This window comes from Ursus maritimus, unplaced genomic scaffold (assembly GCF_017311325.1).
Source record: "Ursus maritimus isolate PB19 unplaced genomic scaffold, ASM1731132v1 scaffold_5, whole genome shotgun sequence".
In the NCBI taxonomy this organism is placed as follows: Eukaryota; Metazoa; Chordata; class Mammalia; order Carnivora; family Ursidae; genus Ursus; species Ursus maritimus.
Window position 1 is genome coordinate 30,474,804 of NW_024426663.1, and position 19,851 is coordinate 30,494,654.

At 40.4% G+C, this 19,851-nt stretch overlaps 1 protein-coding gene across 1 annotated transcript in view; it reads right to left on the bottom strand.

The window, feature by feature from the left end:
- The window catches only part of IQGAP2 (IQ motif containing GTPase activating protein 2), a 242,384-nt gene that overhangs the window by 87,850 nt on the left and 134,683 nt on the right, over positions 1 to 19,851 (bottom strand). Inside the window, exons 10-12 of the mRNA XM_040622170.1 lie at positions 15,833 to 15,996; positions 12,640 to 12,800; positions 7,957 to 8,081 (exon numbers count right to left, since the gene is read on the bottom strand). Coding sequence (XP_040478104.1) covers positions 7,957 to 8,081; positions 12,640 to 12,800; positions 15,833 to 15,996 — 450 coding nt within the window. The remainder of the gene's footprint in view (positions 1 to 7,956; positions 8,082 to 12,639; positions 12,801 to 15,832; positions 15,997 to 19,851) is intronic.

The window sequence follows — 19,851 nt, forward strand, 5'->3', positions numbered from 1 at the left end:
TTGACTTATTTCACTTAGCACAATCTCCTCCAGTCCCATCCATGTTGCTACAAATGTTGGGTAATCGTTCCTTTCTGATGGCTGAGTAATAAAACGCAAATGCAAATCATGAGATACCACCTTATACCCATTAGGATGGCTATAATAGAAAAGACAAATGATAACAAGTGTTGTGAGGATGGGGTGAAATTGGAACTCTCATACATTGCTGGTAGGAGCAGGAAATGGTACAGTCGTGTGGGTAAACAGGCAGTTTCTTAAAATATTAAACAAAGAATTACCATCTGATCCAGCGATTCTACTCCCAGGTATAGACACTCAAGGGAACTGAAACCATATGTTCACATAAAAAAAATTATGCATCAGTGTTTACAGAAATACTTTCAACAGCTAAAAAGTGGAAACTACCTATATATCCATCAACTGATGAATGGATTAACAAAATGTCTGTCCACAGAATGGCATATTACCTAATCTGGAAAAGAATATGAAGTACTGTGATATGCTTCAACATGGCAACATTGAAAACATAATGCTAGTGAAAGAAGCCAGACATAAAAGACACATATTACATTAGTCTACTTATATGAAATATCCATAACAGGAAAATCCATAGAAACGAAGTAGACGAGTGGTTGCTGGGGGATGGGAGGGGGAGGAGTGACTGCTAACGGGTACCAAGTATCTTTTTGGGGTGATAAAGATGTTCTAAATTTATATAATGGTGATGGTAGTACAGATTTTAAATACATAAAAGTCACCATAAAAACACAATAAATGGGTCAATTTTATGGCATATGGATATAGATCTCAATGAGGCTATTATAAAATGGGAGGATAACTTTACATACCAGCAGCAGAAGGGATGCTAATTTCTAGTGTGAACCTCACTTAGCAGTGCCAAGATAGTGGATGACGGAACCGCAGAATAACAGAGCTGGAGGAAGTCAACAGAGTTGTACAAAAAAGAAAACTGAAGTACAGAGAGGTTTCGATTATGTTCTATCCTTCAGATCACTCTACTTCACCACTTTGTAAAGGATGCCAAAACAGAGATAGTTCAAAATCAAACAATTCCCTGTAGCAGCAGTAGAGTGAATTTCCAGGTCAATGGAGTCCAATGCTGTCCAGCGAACATTTTGTGATGATGAAAATGTTCTCTATCTGGGCTGTCCAATATGGTAGCCATTAGCCACATGTAATTATGAAGCATTTAAAATGTAGCTACTATGACTGAAGACTTTAATTTTAAATTTTATCTAATTTTAAAGTAGCTACATGTGGCTTCAAAGTATAGGGTAGGCTCCATAGAAATTAATATCATCACGCATGTTTTAGGATATTTTTAAGGTTCAAGTATGGCTAATTAATATCACAAATTGTTTCCATAATACCGCCTGGTAAAGTAACATCTGGAGCCCTAATTCATGGATATACCCAAAGAAGAATAACCATATTCACCAGTTCACCCTCCTACCATCTCCACCACACCACAGGATCTTAGGAAACAGACCGTAAGGTTCAGGAATGAAAAATACAGAAGCCAACCTATGGAATTTGACAAGTTTTTGCATCTCTAGTAAAGGCTATCTATTTGGAGGCCCCTTCTCAGTATGACCTAATTATTAAAAATAAACTATCAGCCAGTCATAAAATACTACAGCGTATGCGTGTATATGCATGGATATACTTATGTATGGTGGACCCTTGAACAATGTGGGGTTAGGAGCACCAACCCCTCCAACAGTCAGAAATCCATGTGTAACTTTTGACTCCCCCCAAATTTAACTACTAATGGCTTACTACCGACTAGAAGCCTTACCGATAACAGAGTCAACAAGAATCTTGTACGTTTTTACATATTACATACTGTTAATTCTTACAATAAGCTAGAGAAAAGAAAATGCTAAGAAAATAATAAGGAAGACAAAATACATTTACAGTACTGTACTGATAAAAAAAAAATCCATGTATAATTGGGCCCGTGCAGTTCAAACCCATATTGTTCAAGGGTCCACTATCTATGCACACACATACACACACTAACAGGGAGCTTTTGCTTCCCAGGTTAGTGCTGATGGATAAGAACTAGTAAAGAAACTAAACATTAACAAGCAGTGCTTACAAAATAAACATTCTTAAAGCCAAACTTACTGTCATTTTGTTAGCTCTTTTTCAAACATAATCACAAGTCACTTTACAAATGTGACATGCTATGAAATAAAACACTGTAACTTTTAAGAACTATCTTCACCTTGATGCTGAAATTAAGTTAAATATTTAGCTAAATATCTCCTGAAGAGATGGCCCATAAATACTGCCTTGCTAAGAATGAAAAAGATTTATCTGTAGAAGGGACAATTTAAAATGCCCAGAAATTATTCCAGATTATAACACTTAAATATATTTGAAGAATAAGCAAAAACACTTCTCTAGTATGCAAGTTACATTATCTCGAAACACTGGAAGAACTCAGGAAAGTAAGTACAATGCACGTACAAGGTATTATCATTTTACCCCATAGGAGTTATAACCTGGAGAGCATAGAATACTTCTTGTCATTCCCTGGACATCAAGTCCCTTTGGTAGACTGTTCTAAATACTTTTAAACACTCCATCCAAAAATGATCTTAACAGAACTATGTCTGAGAAACAGAATGTGTGTTCTAATGGCCAATCACCTGGGAATGAGTGCATTCCAGCTGACTTGATTGAAATCACTTGTTTAAGTTTTTGTTTGTTATGTTTCTAAGAATACAGGCTGCTGAGGTCATAGTAAATGACCTCATAGGAGCTGAAAGACCTACCCAGAAGCCCCCTGGGCACATCTGCGGCACTTCCTCTGTTTATAAGAAAAGGGAAAATCCCACTGCTGAGCCTCAGTCTATGACCCACTTCTTTACTTTTTTGAGGGGAAAAGAGGTTTATTTTTGAGAACATTATTAAACATTTATTAAGCACTGACTATATCCCTAGGAATCTGCTAAGCCATCTGCATAAAAAAAAGTAAATAAAAGATGGCTTTTAGAAAAAAGATACTCAATTACTGTGACCAAAATCAAAACATAAGATACAAGAAGCAGAACAGAGGAATTAGAATGTCTATTGCTTACATAAGATGTCTCCCACATGAAACAACACATCCAAAACGGAGGCTCTTTTTTGTTCTCCAACTATTTTTTTAGTATTTGAAGTTTTTATTTAAACTTTTGTTGGTTAACATATAGTGTAATACTGGTTTCAGGAGTAGAATTTAGTGGTTCATCACTTACCTACAACAGCCAGTGCTCATCATAACAAGTGCCCTCCTTAATCCCCATCGCCATTTAATCCATGCCCCACCCACCTCCCTCCATCAACCGCCAGTTTGTTCTCTATCATAAAGAGTCTCTTATGGCTTGTTTTCCTCTCTCCTTTTTTTTTCTTTACTCCTTTTCCATATGTTCATCTGTTTTGTTTCTTAAATTCCACATGTGAGTGAAATGATATGGTATCTGCCTTTCTCTGTCTTATTTCACTTAGCATAATGCACTCTAGCTCCATCAGATGATGCTGGTGGTATTTTGATAGGAATTACACTAAATGTGTAGAATTTTGTTGGTTTCGAGGGGGGTTTTTTTGTGGGTTTTTTTTGATTTTTTTTTTTTTTTTTTTTTTTTTTTTTTTTTAGAGACAGTGTACAAGTGGGGCAGGGCAGAGGTTTGGGAAGAGAGAGAGAATCCCAAGGAGGCTCCTTGCCCAGTGCGGAGCCCAGTGAGGGGCTCAATCCCATCATCCTGAGATCATGACCTGAGTCAAAATAAAGAGTCAAATGCATAACCAACTAAGCCACCAGGTGCCCCTGTTGGGATATTTTTGATTGCTGATTCAATTTCTTTGCTGGTTATGGATTTGTTCCAATTTTCTATTTCTCCTGGTTTCAGTTTTGGTAGTTTAGATGTTTCTAGGAGTTTATCCATTTCTTCTAGATTGCCCAATTTGTTGGCATACAATTTTTCATAATATTCTTTTACAATTTTTTTGTGTTTCTGTGATGTTGGTTGTGATCTCTCCTTTCTCATTCATGATTTATTTGGGTCCCTTCTCTTCTTTTTGGTAAGTCTGGCTAGGGGTTTATCAATTTTATTAATTCTATCAAAGAACCAGCTCCTAGTTTCATTGATCTGTCCTACTATTTATTTGTTTCTGTATCATTTACTTCTGCTCTTTATTATTTCCGTTCTTCTGCTGGCTTTAGGCTTCATTTGCTATTCTTTTACTAGCTCCTTTAGGTTAGGTTGCGTATCTTTTTCTTGCTTCTTGAGATAGGCCTGTACTGCCATCTATTTCCCTCTTAGGACCGTTTTTGCTGCATCTCAAAAGTTTTGGACTGTCATGTTTTCATTTTCATTTCTTCCATGTATTTTTTATTTCTTCTTTAATTTCTTGGTTAACCCATTTATTCTTTAGTAGAATGTTCTTTAACCTCCATGTATTTGTGGTCTTTTCAAATTTTTTCTTGTGGTTGACTTCAAGTTTCATAGTGATTGGAAAATAAGCATGGTATGATCTCAATCTTTTTGTATTTGTTGAGGGCTGATTTGTGACCCAGTATGTGATCTATTCTGGAGAATGTTCCACGTATACTTAAAATGTACATTCTGCTGGTTTAGGATTAAATATTCTGAATATATCTCTTAAGTCCATATGGTCCAGTGTGTCACTCAAAGCCATTGTTTCCTTGTTGATTTCCTGCTTAGACAATCTGTCTGTTGCTATAAGTGGGATGTTAAAGCCCCCTACTATTATTGTATTATTATCAATGTGTTTCTTTATGTGTGTCATTGACTTATATATTTGGGTACTCCCATGCTGGAGGCATAAATATTTATAATTATTAGATCTTCTTGTTGGATAGACCCCTTTATTATGATACAGTGCCCTTCTTCATCTCTTGTTACAGTTGTGGTTTAAAATCTAGTTAGTCTGATATAAGGATTGCAAAACCAGCTTTATTTTGATGTCCATTAGCATGATAAATGGTTCTCCATATCCTCAAACGTGCAGGTGTGTATAGGTTGGAAATGAGTCTCTTGCAGGCAGCATATAGATGCATGACCCGCTTTTTAAAACCATCATAGGAGACCATAATGTTCTAGTCAAATGAAAGAGTGGGCACTCTCTTACAGATTGTTTGAGACACCAGATGAGGTAACTTACAAAGAAGGGTACCTACCAAATTAAAAAAGCAAAAATTCAAAGAAAGAAAACTACCTTGTCTGGGCAACATAGTTAAAATGAAGCTCCTCTATGGCTCTACTGGGCAAAGTAAACTTTCCAGTAAGAAATGAACAGAGCATCCAAGTCTGAGGAAAGGTACTTAGCACCCTCTCCATTAAACTCTCCTTCCACATTTATCATGTCTCATTAGCTCTATATCCTTATCCACATCACAGTTCAGACACAAGATTAGACCTTGAAGTGTGTGACAGGGGTGGGGTGGGAAGGGTAATGCGCTTTCAAAACGTCCAAGAAAAATCCTTAGCTCTTTCAGATGATTTAATTACTATATTGTGCAATTTATGCCAGTTCATAATAGCATATTATTTTATGTAGCTTTTAAAGAAATTACTTAAACATGGGATATCAAACTCAATACTTCAAGAACTTTGAAAATACCTCATTTTGACATAACAAACCAAAGCATAGAGATATTAAATATTCTGCAGTGAATTCTACAAATTCCAGAAAGGAAATATGATAAGGAAGTCTCTGAAATAACTGTTGTGGTTATGGCATGTGCCCTTCATAACATGATAATCAGAAGAAATGTGCTAGTGGCCATGTGATACGGCCCATGGAAAATAGCAGTACTGCGGTTGCCTAGAGAGATAAATGCCTTATCAATCCAAAGATATTTTTGCTTAAAAATAATATCCACCTACAAAAAAATTCTTTTTTTTAAGTTATATAAATATTACTTGTTTTTCTTTTCCTGAAAAAAATTAAAGCTTTATTTGATAGTCTGGGACAAAAGGGCATCCTTCACCCAGCTTTTTAATCAAAGGTAAGAATGAGATTAAAGGGGAGCCTAGGTGGCTCAGCTGGTTAAGCGTCCGACTCTTGGTTTCAGCTCCTCACGATCTCAGGGTTGTGAGACTGAGCCCCACGTGGGGCTCCAAGCTCAGCAGGGAGTCTGCTTGAGATTCTCCCTCTCCCTCTACCCTCCCCCTGCTCGCACTCTTGCTCTCTCAAATAAATAAATAAATCTTAAAGGAAAAAAAAAAAAGAATGAGAGTAAAAAGACAAACATTTAGCACTGAGAACTAACGCACCTTTGCCATAGTAGCAGAACATATAGAAATCACCGAAGCAGACCGGGACAGGGTATTGCCGGAAAGAACTAGGGAAAAATTAGAAAAGAAACATGGGACCTGATTCTTTGTTTTGCTTACCCAAACAGAGGAGTCCTCCCCTTGAGTTGCACTAGCCAAAGCACCCAAACTGCCAGTGCAGGCAACTCAAGGGTGGGCAGCTGGGGGTCAAGTAGCAGGGCAGGAGGGCAGAGGGCTGGGGGCCTGAGCCTTGCAACCCCCCCCCCCAGACCAGACAATGCTGAACATCTGCCAAATTAGTGCCTTCCTCTTGACTAACATCTGGCAAGAACCACCAGCAGCCGAGGCGATGTGTCAGGGAAGAGCTAAGTGGGCTGTGTGCAAAGCATCTGATCGCAGGGATTCCTGTGACGCTCCCTCCAAGGACGTGCAGGGGCAGCATCGAGCTGTGCGGTCAGAGAAGAGGAACTGGAGATTCAAACAACTTAAAAAGGACACAGTGAAGAAACTGTCCAGGGATCAGTGTAACAGTGGTACATCTGTGAACTGGGTGTCGGGGCAGCACATCTGAACACCTGTTATCTATTAGGGACTTAGAGAGAGGTGTTTAACTACAACAACAACAAAGGAAACCCTGCCTTGATGTTGAGCACAGGGCTCACAGGCAACAGTCAAGAAAGCAAAGAAAGTTATGCAAATGCAATCAAGTAAAAAGTCCTATGTTTTATTCCAAGAGTCATTTTACTCTCCCAAAGTTAGATGCTGCTTAGAAGTCCAGACCTAAGACCTCACCGAAACACACCAGAACAGCCTAAGCTTGTGAGAGAAGTACCTGCCTCCTCTGTGGGCAAGCTTAGGACAAGTTAGAAAAACAGGTCAAAGCTGGAGGACGGAGGGGAGGTCAGTGACATCAGCCATCTTAATCCAAATGCTGCCAACAAACAGAACAGCTCAGACGAAGCCAAAAATGATGGTGGTTTGTGTTTATGATGGGAAAGACCGCTGGGCACTTGAATTTGACAGTTCAGGCTACGGAAAAGCAGTGGCTACACTGATTGCTGAGTTACAGAGCTCCCCATGTTTCTCTGTTTTTCTAAGCAAGAGGCAAAGGATAAGGAGGCAAGCTGGCATTCAAGAGTGCATGTTTCAGGGCCTATCCTCCTGGGACTGCCCACGTTCACACAGGTAGCTCATGATTTCTAGATACACAGTGAATCATCATGATTTGTGATCCTAAAGCAAAAGTTAGTTTGCATTCCAATTTTTTCCTAGGGCAGGAACATATGTTTTATTAAAAAAACAAAAAGCCCAAATGAAAGGTCAAAATAAAGTTGAGAGCTAAAAAGCTGAGTTAGAGTATTCATCTCTGAAGTATGAATAAATAAGAAAACATGAGGACTTTTATTTACACGTTTTTGTTCTAACCTTTCATGTCTTTTTATGTATGTTTTGTAATGCATGTAATATGTTGGTACGGTATTATAGGCATAAAACTTACCTATAAATATATACATGTCTATCAGGGGAGTGTGCTCTCATAAGCCCCATGAGCAAAAATCTGCAGCCCTGATTCAGGGAACTAAGCTGTCCGGACACCTTCTTCTCTCGTTATACTAAGACAAGGAAAATGTTCTGTACTTACGGTCATTTTCTTCTTGAATTTCAGTATTAACCATATCAATGCAATTCTGAATTTCATTCCAGCTTAAGCTATCTTGCCCTTGGGATAAGGCTTCCAGTTTAAAGGCGAGTAGTGCCTTTGTGTAACTGCAGAAGAGAAAACAATCATTACACTCCTCAGAGACATTCATTCTTTGTTCATCTCGCGCATCTTAAATTTGGCACGTGGCCAAAAGTAGATGTTAGGAGAATCAAAGCAGAAGAGGCACATGAGATTGCCTTGTGCAGTTTTGTGAACACACAGCAAGCTCACTTACATTCATGGTGTTTTTTCTTAAAGATACTGGATGAACAAATACTGTTGAACGAAAGTGCCTCAAAATCCAACCTCATGTGTAACTCAAGCAAAAAGCAAAAAAAAAAAAAAAAAAAAAAAAAAAAAAAAAAAGACCCGTAAGTTCTCAACTCTGTGAAATCACTTTGTTCCCCTCAGTTTCTCATTTTCCCTCCCTTCATGTTTTTTCTTCGCTCAGGCTTCAGATAATTTTTATGTGGTAAAATTTAGAACCACCATGGTTTTCTCAACCTTTGCATCAAGGGTTCTTTTTATTATTTTTCCTGTTCATTCCAAAATCTGAGCTTTAGAACCCTCTACCCCTGTAACCTTAACCCGGCTGGGTTACCTAGAGGCCTAATGGGCCCAGAGAGGAACCAAATAAAATACAAATGCAGTTCCAGAAACCTCGCTGAGTAACACACACCTTCAGTGTATGTTTTCTTGAAGACTAGGGACATGAGTTGAATGAGAATATTGTCAAGTCCCTCCTCATCTGTCCATTTCTCCTAAGGCTTCCCAGCAGCTACTCAGAAACCTCCCTCTGTGTCCGCTCACAGCTATGGCATTCTTGCCCCTCATTGCTGACCCTTGACCCTCCTCACTATGCACAACCCTCTGGCAAAGAGAGCTTGCTCAACCACTTCAATAACTTGTTTTGTTTGGGGAGATTTTAGGGAAAAAAACTGTCCATCTTGGGCGCCTGGGTGGCTCAGTCAGTTAAGCGTTTTCCTTCAGCTCTGGTCATGATCTCAGGGTCCTGGGATCAAGTCCTGCATCGGGCTCCCTGCTCAGCGGGGAGTCTGCTTCTCTGCCCCTCCCCTGGCTGGTGCTTTCTTTCTCTTCCTCCCTCCCTCCCTCCCTCCCTCTCTCTTGCTCACTCTCAAATAAATAAGATCTTAAAAAAAAATTTCCCTCTTGATAGGGTACTAAGAAACCCATTTCTCAATAGTCGATTTTCCCGTTTAAAAATCACAGAGCCAATGTTACCAGCATAAGCTAATATGAGCTGTCCTAGCCCCAAGTAGAGAAATTCAATAGTTTAGTTTGCTTTTGCATTACACCAGGGAAATAAAGACCAATCCTCTATGTACGTACGTATTCACTATGCATTTTGACTTCTGAATAGCACCTTTGGATTGTTAACAGCAGAGTTTAGAAAAAGTAACAGCACATTGAGTTTACAACTGTTTTCCTGGTTGTGACCGATTTTCTCAAAATTCTGCATGCTTTAAGGCAGCACTTGGGTGCCTTCTGTAGAAGGTAGCTTGAGAGGGAAAAACACCATTCAGAATAGGAAGTGGTGGCGATGATCCTTTATCTGGGGCTGAATGAGGCATCATCAAATTCAGGCCTGAAAGCGGCTAACAGTCACGTTTGAGATTTTCCCCTAACCAAAATTTAGAAGCCCAAGAAACACTCTGTTACACTAGTAATACATAAACAGTAATATTGAGTAACAATAACAAAACGTCAACTTGCACTCCTTAGCATCCCTTTTGGATGGCGATCGTTCTGTAAGCAGGTGCAAAATCCTTATGGGCATTTCACATGCTTAACGTCTCAATGATGATCCAATGGGAGTAAAATGAGAAAGCTTAAGGACGAACACAGGAAAAACCCCATCCTCGCCCACCATTTCTTTAGACACGAACAAACAGTAGCCAAAGGGAAGAGATGTTAGGAGTCACACAACAGAGCTGTAAGGCTTTTCCGTGTGAGCATTAGTCTCCGGTACTAAGGCATCAGCCATAGAAAACACCTGCAGTTCACCCTCGCAGAGAGGTGCAGTCCTGCCCCTCCACGCCTCTCAGAGCCCTCCTCACTGGCGGCTGTGGGCAGAGCAGTAACATCGCATTGCTAACAGCCTTCTGAAGCTTTGAGAACATGCAGAGTAGGTGAGGTGTTTTTGCGCTTTACAGACGAAGAGAAAAGGCTGTCCAAAGTCAGACTCCGATATTTTTGGCCCTGATGCTATCTGTGTTCCTTTAACCACATCACACTAGTTGTCAGGAGAGATGACACTAGCTGGGGTGGGGAGAAGCATGGAAATAATCTGTGGAAGCCTCATCTGTGGTAGGCAGCTCCAGGAGCGTGACAGCAGAGGTGCCAGGCACCCATTCCTGGCGGTGGGGGGAGCACGCACAGTAGCAGACAGGCCAGAAAACACGCAGTGTGTTTGCAACCAGCCTGATGGCAGCTCGAGGCACAAGGAGAGCTGGAGCTGGAGCCAAGGTCAGAACAACACGCTTAGAGAGAGGAGTCTGTTCTTATTTCAGATGAGAACAAGGAACAGTCAAATGGAGAGCATTGTAACCGGAGCTCCATTTTGGAATAATTAATCTGGGACAGCAGACGCCTAGAGCCAATACCAACTCTACACCACTTTTGTGAGAATTAGAAGAGTCTTTCTGGGGAACCACGGGCCCGGGGTGGAAGCCATGGGAAACAGGTAGACACTTTGTATGACTTCATCAAGGTGGCCCTGCCCAACCCCTGGTGCTATGAAGAACCTGGACAACCGTGGGGAGAGGCCCAGATGGAGCCCCACATCTTCAACTTGAAAACCTGCAAACTTGGGCTTCCAAGAACCAGGTTAAAAAGCAGACCATGAAGGTAAAATGCCGAGGCTGTGGAAGATCACTTGGGGCCGATCAGCAGTCAGCTCTGGTACCAAAGGGACCCTGAAATCTCATGTTGGTACTGTTCATTCGGCTGACCCAGGAAGTGCTTAGGTCAAACTCTAAAAACATGATTAAAATGAACAATTTTTTTCAAGTTTCCCATATAGAATACATGAACTCTGAGGCTGTAAAAGTGGTTCTCAAATGGGGTGTGAGACCATTTCCTTGATGGGTTATGTGCAAATTGGGGGCAGAAAGGGAGGAATTTCGGTAATCAAAATTAGTGATCTGATGGGAGTCAGTACGGTTATTTAGAGGGCAGTGGCCAGGATACAAAATCTGTGGGACAGTCGTGACAGTTACCTCACCAAGGTGTCCCCCTAGAGCCCCACTGGGCTGTAAGCTTCGTAAGGAAGTGACCAGCTCACCAGCTGTCTTCCACTCAAGCACTGAGGGCCAGCAGCCAAGTCTGGTTAGGTGAGAAAGAGGGTGGACATTCAAGACACAGGAGGACTAACTTGGAAGTTATTACAGAAGCAAAGGTGACAAGTCCAGTGAGCTGGTTGCTGGGAAATGGCAACATTTTGCAGAGGTGTTACACACACCCCGGCTGCTGATGGGGAGAAATGTGAGGGTGTTCACAGCACAAGGGTGCCGGCAGCAGAAAACAAGTAGAACTTGAGGTTTCTAAGCCTGGGGAAGAGAATGGTGCCATTAGAAACAGTGGAGGGAGACATAAACCACCCTGGGGACAGACTCAGGACTTATATATTCATCAGGTGGCCAAATTTAAGCAGAACAAGAACAACCGTTTCTCCAAGAAGACTCAAAAAGAAAATCCACCGTCCTACTACTTTGGGGCCATTCTCCACACAGACAAGTGGTCAAGCATTTTTAAAAAATCTGAAGTCTTCTACATTTTCTTGTACAACCGTGCATGATCCAAGAGAATGACCCAGCCTCTATTTAAGCAGTTCGGCTAGAATCCGTATCTGAAAAGAGCCTTTGTCAGGATCTGTGCAGACATCGCCCCCTAGTGGTTAACAAGAATCCAGGCTGCGAAAATCACTCCTTTTAACTGGGGCTTTTGTCTTACTGAATCTTTAATGGACTCCTTATTCTGGCCCCTTAATTTTCTCTCTAGAGCGGCTGCAGTGTTTTATACTATCAAGTGTACTATCTGGTAGCATATTTCAGAAACATGATATGGAAGATACTAATTGAGACTGTCACCCACTGCCCTGTCACCCACTACCATGATCCACTCTCGTCTCAGGATTCCTTGGGTTTAACAATCAAAACAATGGGGTTTGGGGTTCAGTTGCCCAACTGTAGGTCCATAAATCCAAATTTAGTTTCCTCATCAGTAAAAGAAAATAACTGGACTGGATCATTATTAAAGTTTCTTCCAACTCTTCTACATTCAGTGGTCTCAAAAAAAAAAAAAAAGCCCAAGGGAAGTTATGTTTTTAATAGCTCTTTTATTTTTTAGCCTATCACATCATTTTTGGTAATGACAAAGTCAGTCAGTAATTGTCACAACACAGTCATTTTTAGATTCCTTCTCCCCCTAAAAGAAATACTGTAAAAAAGGACTCATATTAGAAGGACTGTTAAAGTAGACTAGCTTTTGAGGAATTGAGTACAGACATATGGATTTCTTCAGCAAAGAGCAGATCTTTCATTTGCGAGATCTGCCGAACACACATTCCTGTATTAAAAGGAGGCTTGGAAGATGTTCCCTTACCGTTCTACATACGATTCATCCAGATTGTTGAGGCCTATTGTTGGGCTTCTGAGTTGATTCTGCACAGACACAAGATCATTGTTTTCCAAGGCCTGGTTTAGTAAAGCAACAGCAGACAGCATTTCCACTGCAATCAAGAGCTCCTCATGGGCCAAGTAGTTCTGTGGGAAAATATATGCAATACGAGTTTTCCAAAGTACACGCCTCATGTATGTGATGGGGTTTTAGAATGTGTATTTCAAAGAACAAAGAAAAGTTAAAGGTTTTGAGAACCCAGGAGAAAGAAGGCTCAAGGGCCACCTGCTTTTCATTGGTTTAAATGAACAGGTGAGTGGGTTCTGGGTTTTTATTAGCTAATCATTTTAGGGACAGAGTTAATGGCAACCAACGGTTCTGATTCCTCAAACATCTGCATTTCCCTAGCTGATTCCCAACACTGGTTATATGAGCTGCTTACAGGCTCGGACTGACCAAATAATTAAGTGAAGGATTAGACAACCCTGTCACTGTGTGAGAGTGTGAGGTCAAGACTTTCAGGAGTGATTTTCAGTTTAAATTAAGGGTAAGGAAAAGAGGGGAGAACTTTACCTACAAGTTATAACCCAAGAAAAGTAAACCAAAATCATTAAGCTAAGAATATCAATTCTAGTCCCAAAAAAGTTAAACTGAGTCACTTTTAAATAATTTGGTAGAATTTTTTTCTTTCTTTTTTTTTTTTAAGATTTATTTTAGAGCAAGAGTGAGGGAGTGGGGGCAGGAGCAGAGGGAGACAACCTCTAAGCAGACTCTGCGATGAGCATGGAGCCCGATGTGGGGCTCGATCTCATAACCCATGAGATCAGGACCTGAGCAGAAATCACAGGTCGGATGCTCCACTGGCTGAGCCACCCAGGTGCCCCAATAATGGGGTAGAAATTTTAAAACAGTCAATCTTACAGTAAAACAAGTTATGATTTATAATTCTGGATTTGGCTTATTTTTAAAAAATACATCTCATGGTAGCTACACTTGCAGTGAGCATAGCTGAAGTATAAACTTGCCAAGTGACTATCTTGTATAGCTGAAAGCAATGCAGTTGTGTGTCAACTATCGTCAACTAAAATTTAAAAAAAACACAACCGAGACTTGCGAACACCTTCCCGCTTCAATGTTCTCTTCCATTTAACCATTTTATACTGACTCAGGCTACCTTCAAAAGGGTTATTTCTTCCATTATATTGAAGGAACACAGAGGGAGCATAAAATGAATAGAAAAAAAAGTGCTGATAACTGTATTTATATTTAGGATATTTTCTGTATTTAATATATACAATGTAATATTTATATTAAAATGCATTATAGTTTCTGGATCTCCACAGGTATCCCACAGCAATGGATTTTAGAGTAACAAGGTATAATTCTACCTTCCAAAGCAAATGGGAAGAAGGGGTTATCATAGGGAGCATGTAAGCAAATTTTATCCAAGTTTCTTATATGAACTACAAGTTTAACACATAAAGAAGGTGTAAAATTACAAGTAAAAAAGCAGGATGGAAACATCTGAGGTCCACCTCCACTACCCCTTCTGGTAATTGTCCACAAGTATCTCACACGGTATTCAGCAAAAGGATAAGGGAAAACAGAGCAGCAGCGGGGCTGGACAACCTCAGGCTGACCATTGACCAGTTAGGGGTGAATAGGGCTGGGCTAGAGTGTGAGTAGCCTTGAGCTTCAAAGCTGGTGGTGCAGGAGAAACCATTAATGAAAGAACTTAAGTGCAATTTCCGAAAATGACCTCTTTTTCTTTTATTACAAATTAATATCTTTCTATTTAGAGAACAAGAAGTTTTGGTAAGCAAGAATAAGAAAACAAATCTTCCCACCCAAGCCCTTTCGTGTATATCCTTATTTATTCTTAATTCATACAAACATTTGCAGAGGTTTTTTTCAACAGGATTTTCATATTATGAAAACCCCTCTAGATAATGACATTTTAATCTCATTTTTTCCCACTGGATATTAGCGCGGCAATCTGTTGTTAAACACGTGGTTTGTTTCTGGCTTCTCAGTATTACAGAATATGTTGTGAAATAATCCCCGTGAACACAACTTTTTGATTCGTATTCTTCAGGCTCTTTTCCTCGCACTATAACTGTCAGGATAACGGGTGAAAGACCTGCGTTCACGTTACTGAGACCATCCTCCAGAAAGGGTGAACCATTCATGCGTCCATCGGCTGTGCAGGCGGTGCCCGCTGCCCCAAATTTATGCCTACACTACGCTGGCTCTCCCAATGCTACCAATCTGAGTTCCCAAAATAACTGTATTTGAATTTACATTTACTTCTGATTGAGTTTGAACACTTTTGCTCTGTGTCTGTCATTGTGTATGCCGATTTTTGTGAATTGGCTCTTCATGTTTTTGGCCTCCCTTCCTCCCTCTCTTTCATGGAACAGTGACCCGTTTCCCATTTTTAAGACCCAACGTTCTTCTGCATTTCCTTAGAACTTCAATTTTTTAAGTAACTTTGTACGTTCAACTTTTTATGTTGGGACATTATTCTGATATGTGTAGTGAGGTCGTGTTTTCTTTTTCAAATGGTTAAACGCTTGTAAGGATTTCATTCTTTTCTTTACCTTTTTGAAATACTAGCGCTCTCATATATTTAATTCTTGGCTCTGCTTCCAGGACTTTTTATTCTGTTCCATTGTTTGGGTTAATCCTGTACTAGTACACATAGTTTAAATTACTGTAACCTTATCTATTACTGTTTAATACCATTTGTGTATTAAGCAGCATTCAATTTACAAACATTAAAAGTCATGGTACTGATGTTCTTCATTTCTAGAAATGCAGACTCATAGCTAATTATTCTGTATTAAAAAACATGACAGATTTTTAAAAAATTTCAGTACAGTTAAAAAATTATCCAAAGTGCTTCAAAAGTTAGAGAATAAGATAATAAAAACAACTTGTTTGCAACGTGTATTTGTGTAGAATGCTGCCTGCATTTCCTAACTACGTAGACTCTTTATGGAGATGAAAAGCAGGAGTTAGAGAGGAAGGCAGCCAAGGACGTGGTACAGGGAGGCCAGGGGAACGGGGATTGGTACAAGTTAAAGACTCTGCATCCCGTTCACCTTTCCTAAACAGCCTTCCTCATAGCTCTGACTCAGAATTGACATATTCGTAGTTGGGGTCCCCTCAGACTTACCATGGCATTCTGTTTCTGGAGGTTGAAAAGTTCATTCTGATACATCACAGCAGCAAAGGGGTAAACAGCAGGCAGCTGGGCCTCCGGTCTCTTCAGTGCAAGCAGCGTATTCTCGGGGTCACCTTCCCGAATGACAGCATTGATGTGGTCCACGGCAGCAAGCCCTGAGTGGGGATTGGGGGTGTCACAGTCCGTCAGAACGTCCACTTTTTCTACTACTGTTTGCCCCAAGCATCCCATCTTTCCAAGGACTAGAATCGACGCAGTCCCTTTCCATGAACTCTGAAAAGCTGCAGCTGGAGGGCAGGCAAAAATTTGAAGATGGTAGCTAAGTAACTGGAGGTCAGTGCAGTCCTTGGAGAAAGTCGCTAAAAGGGCCTCAGCACTGACAGAGCTGGAGTTATGAGATCACTCCTGTCTAGCATGACTTCCCTACGAAATCTTGCCCTTCAGGATCAGCTCTGGTCTGCCCTCTTCCACTGTTCTAGTCCTTGAGGATTTCACACCTTGGGGAACCCCACAGTATTTAGAGCTGGGCCGTAAAGATCCCATAAGCATTGTTCTTGAATGTTCCTTGTGTATTAGTACTGCCTTTGCAAGGAGACTGAAGCTATGTGAACGCCCAAAGCCAGACTTGCCCCACTGCTGTATCCTCCCTCTGAAGCCGCACCCCTGGAAACCTACAGTTAGCACTAGGAGTCAGTGCTGCTTGAGGCTGATGGGATTTTTCTTGCGCGCTCTCTCTTTTTAAAAAAAATATTTTATTTATTGATTTGAGAGAAAGAGACAGAGAGAGCATGAGTGGGGGGTGCAGAAAGAGAGGGAGAAGCAGACTCCCCGCTGAGCAAGGAGCCCGATGTGGGGCTCGATCCCAGGACCCTGGGATCATGACCTGAGCTGCAGGCAGCCACTTCACCAACTGAACCACCCAGGCACCCCTTGATGGTATTTTTCTCAGAACATTCTCCCTCATATCTTGTGTTCTGTGAAGTATGATTTTTAAGAAAAAATCATTTCAGATGTGTTTTTTAAAAAATATTATAACCAAAATTCCTATGATTAAATAAGTCTGTGCCAGTATCACTTCACCTTAAAAAACAAAAACCCGGACCACAGAATGTGTTGGCTTACATTATCTGATCAGATCGTAAGCTCCGTGAGATCTCTACCAGTTGCAATGTTCAGATTATGAAGACCTGAATTGTATTTTATTTAGTTAGTTACTTATTTACTTATTTCTTGAGAGGGGCAGAAAAGCAAGGTTTATTGAGCGATAGTAAAGTTTATTGAATGATAGAGTACAAAGCTCCCAAAAGGGAAGAGACCCCAGAGGGTTTCCCAAAACCTGAATTTTAAAAACCAAACTGAGGGTAGATTTCTCATAGTTTTCAGAAAACAGGAAGAGAACTGCTGACAACTGGGAGAATGAGCGATTGACTCTGCCAGCAGGGAACAGCAAACTGGACAGAAACAGCAGCATTTCACTCCATAAAGAAGGTTTCGGGGGCTCCTGGATGGCTAAGTCAGTTCAGCGTCTAACTTTTGATTTCGGCTCAGGTCATGATCTCAGGGTCGTGGGATTGAGCCCTGTGTCAGGCTCTGTGCTCTGGGCGTGGAGCCTACTTGGGATTCCCTCTCTCCCTCTCCCTCTGCCCTTACCCCACTTGTGCTCTCTTTCTAAACAGATAAAATCTTAAAAAAAAAAAAAAGTTTCAGGATAGCAGAAATAACACAGACCCACAGATTTCTAGAGCTTTTCAAGGATTAGTTTGTCTCCCTAATACACGACTAGATTGCAGCTAAGATTGCTCTAACCTTTTAAACAGATGACAATTTACCTTCTGTAACTCATTCACAAGGAGCTACCCCTCCATAACCTTTCTCTTGAGACACATCATTCAACAGCAGGAAATACTTACAGCCAATGCAATCCTCTTAGTTACACCCACAAAAAACTTCAATGTATTCTAAAGGACTCTTAAGAACCCAAACCTATTTTTCTGTTCTAAGAATTGATATGTCCAACAAAAAAAAAATCCCAGAAAGGTCGGTCAGTGGACATTCGTGTCCTCTGCTGTTCTGTGAAAGTCACCCACAGCCTCTCAGCTGTGTCTGTCATTATTTTGGATAGGATCCTGCTTCCTCTCTGAAAACTCCATTATGTGTTTGCACCACTGGATGGTAAGAGAGTACCAGAAAATCATACCCTTAAGACACTCTTTATGAACCATTTCTTCTAAAAAAAAAATAAATAAAGTGAGCTCTCCCACTCTTTTATACTCTGCATTTAACCAAACTTCCAGCCCTGGTCTTAACAGAATATGTCTTGTAATGAATGGAATGCATGGGCCAAACCCAAAGTTAAATGACTGCAGGTCAGACAAAGCTGCAGCCTCCACCGACAGATCTGGTGACACTGCTGTCAAAGCTGTCCCTTATGTCACTTCTCTGGCTATTATGCACACAGACACCTTAACATTTTAGTATAATAACCTACAGGGCAGAGAAAAAGCTTGTCAAGTAGCTATACTCGTATATTTTAAAGCATACAGTTGTCTTACTGTCATGTCACTGATTAAAATATACTTGAGGGTTTTTTCAAGACTCTTCTGAGTTCTACTCAACTATAAATTTTCAGATGGAGAGAGAGAAAAAACGTCAGAATCATCATGTTCTCCACAGTTAAAGCCATCGAACACGGCAATGCCCTTCATAATTTAAGCTGGTCATGCATTAGTGCAAATCCTCTCGTACTTTTTATTTAAAAATGTATAAGCAACGTGGCATTAAATCTGTGGCCAGGAAATTATGTCAGCAAGTATTTAAACATTTATACAAGGCATTTTGTTTAAAATGAAGAAGAAACCTGTGTTAGTGGTTATAAACTTTTCAAAAATAAAGGATGGCAGAAGGCTACGGAATCATTTCTTCACCAAGTGTATGGACCTCAGCTGTCTTGCTGGCAATATTAATTTCTTCCTGCAATTCATTTCTGTCGAGCGTCACGAAATTCTCAGCTTTCCAATAGAGCAGAAAGAGAAACTTAGAGTTGTATTTCATGTGTCATCACCAATATGTTCAAAATTGAATAAGAATAAAAGAAGAGGAACTTGCAATCCACAATGTTAAGGTGTTCCCTTAAAAAAAGTCACTGGGGAGCTCTCAGCAGTTTTGTGTGTGAGGGAAATTCTCAAACCTACTCAGATGTTAACTCCTAGATATTTACATCAATTTTCTCAGGGCCTCCTTGATTAGTGTTTGAACCCTTTGGGTAGGTCTCTACAAGGACCTGGGAGCAAACTTCTGGGTAAAACCTATAGTTTCTTTGAAGGTGTTCAGAACATTCAAAGATCATCTATGAGGTGGAATCAAAGACGAAGTTTGGAGTGCTGTAATTAGTGGATACTCCCAAGTTTAAATTTGACAGATGGTTCACAGGCTTTAGTAAAGGGGCTAAATGGCCTTTCAGGTATTCGTTTTTTGTGTATATACGGGCTCTTTAGGTTGCCCTAGGGGAAATAAATGTCAAGTAGAATTCCTTACTGCCTCAAGTAAAACCAAATTTTATTAGAGAGGGAGAAAAGACTGCTAAAGAGACTAGTCTCTCTGACCTTGCATAGGCTCATTTTAATTACCTGAGCTTTCTGTTCCTTATAGTCACACAACAGACACAGGTACAGAAAGGAACTGAACTGTGAGACTCCATAGAGGTTCAGGGACGTGGGATTCGAACCTGCCACGGTGCCATTTCATTGGCCTATCCAGTCTCACTCACGTGCCAAAAAACTATACGAGCTGTAAGAAAATAATTCTTACCAACTGCAGACTAAGTAATTAAGAGCAGCGGCGTCAACAATACCTTTTCGATTCCAGTCAAACACTGTCACATAATCATGGGCAAGAAATAACAATCTTTAAGTCATAATCTTTTACTAAATAGCTTTCCATATCAGCCCAATAAGGGATAGGTTCAAAATACGCCATGCATACACTGTACCTACGATAAAACAGGAAGGGAT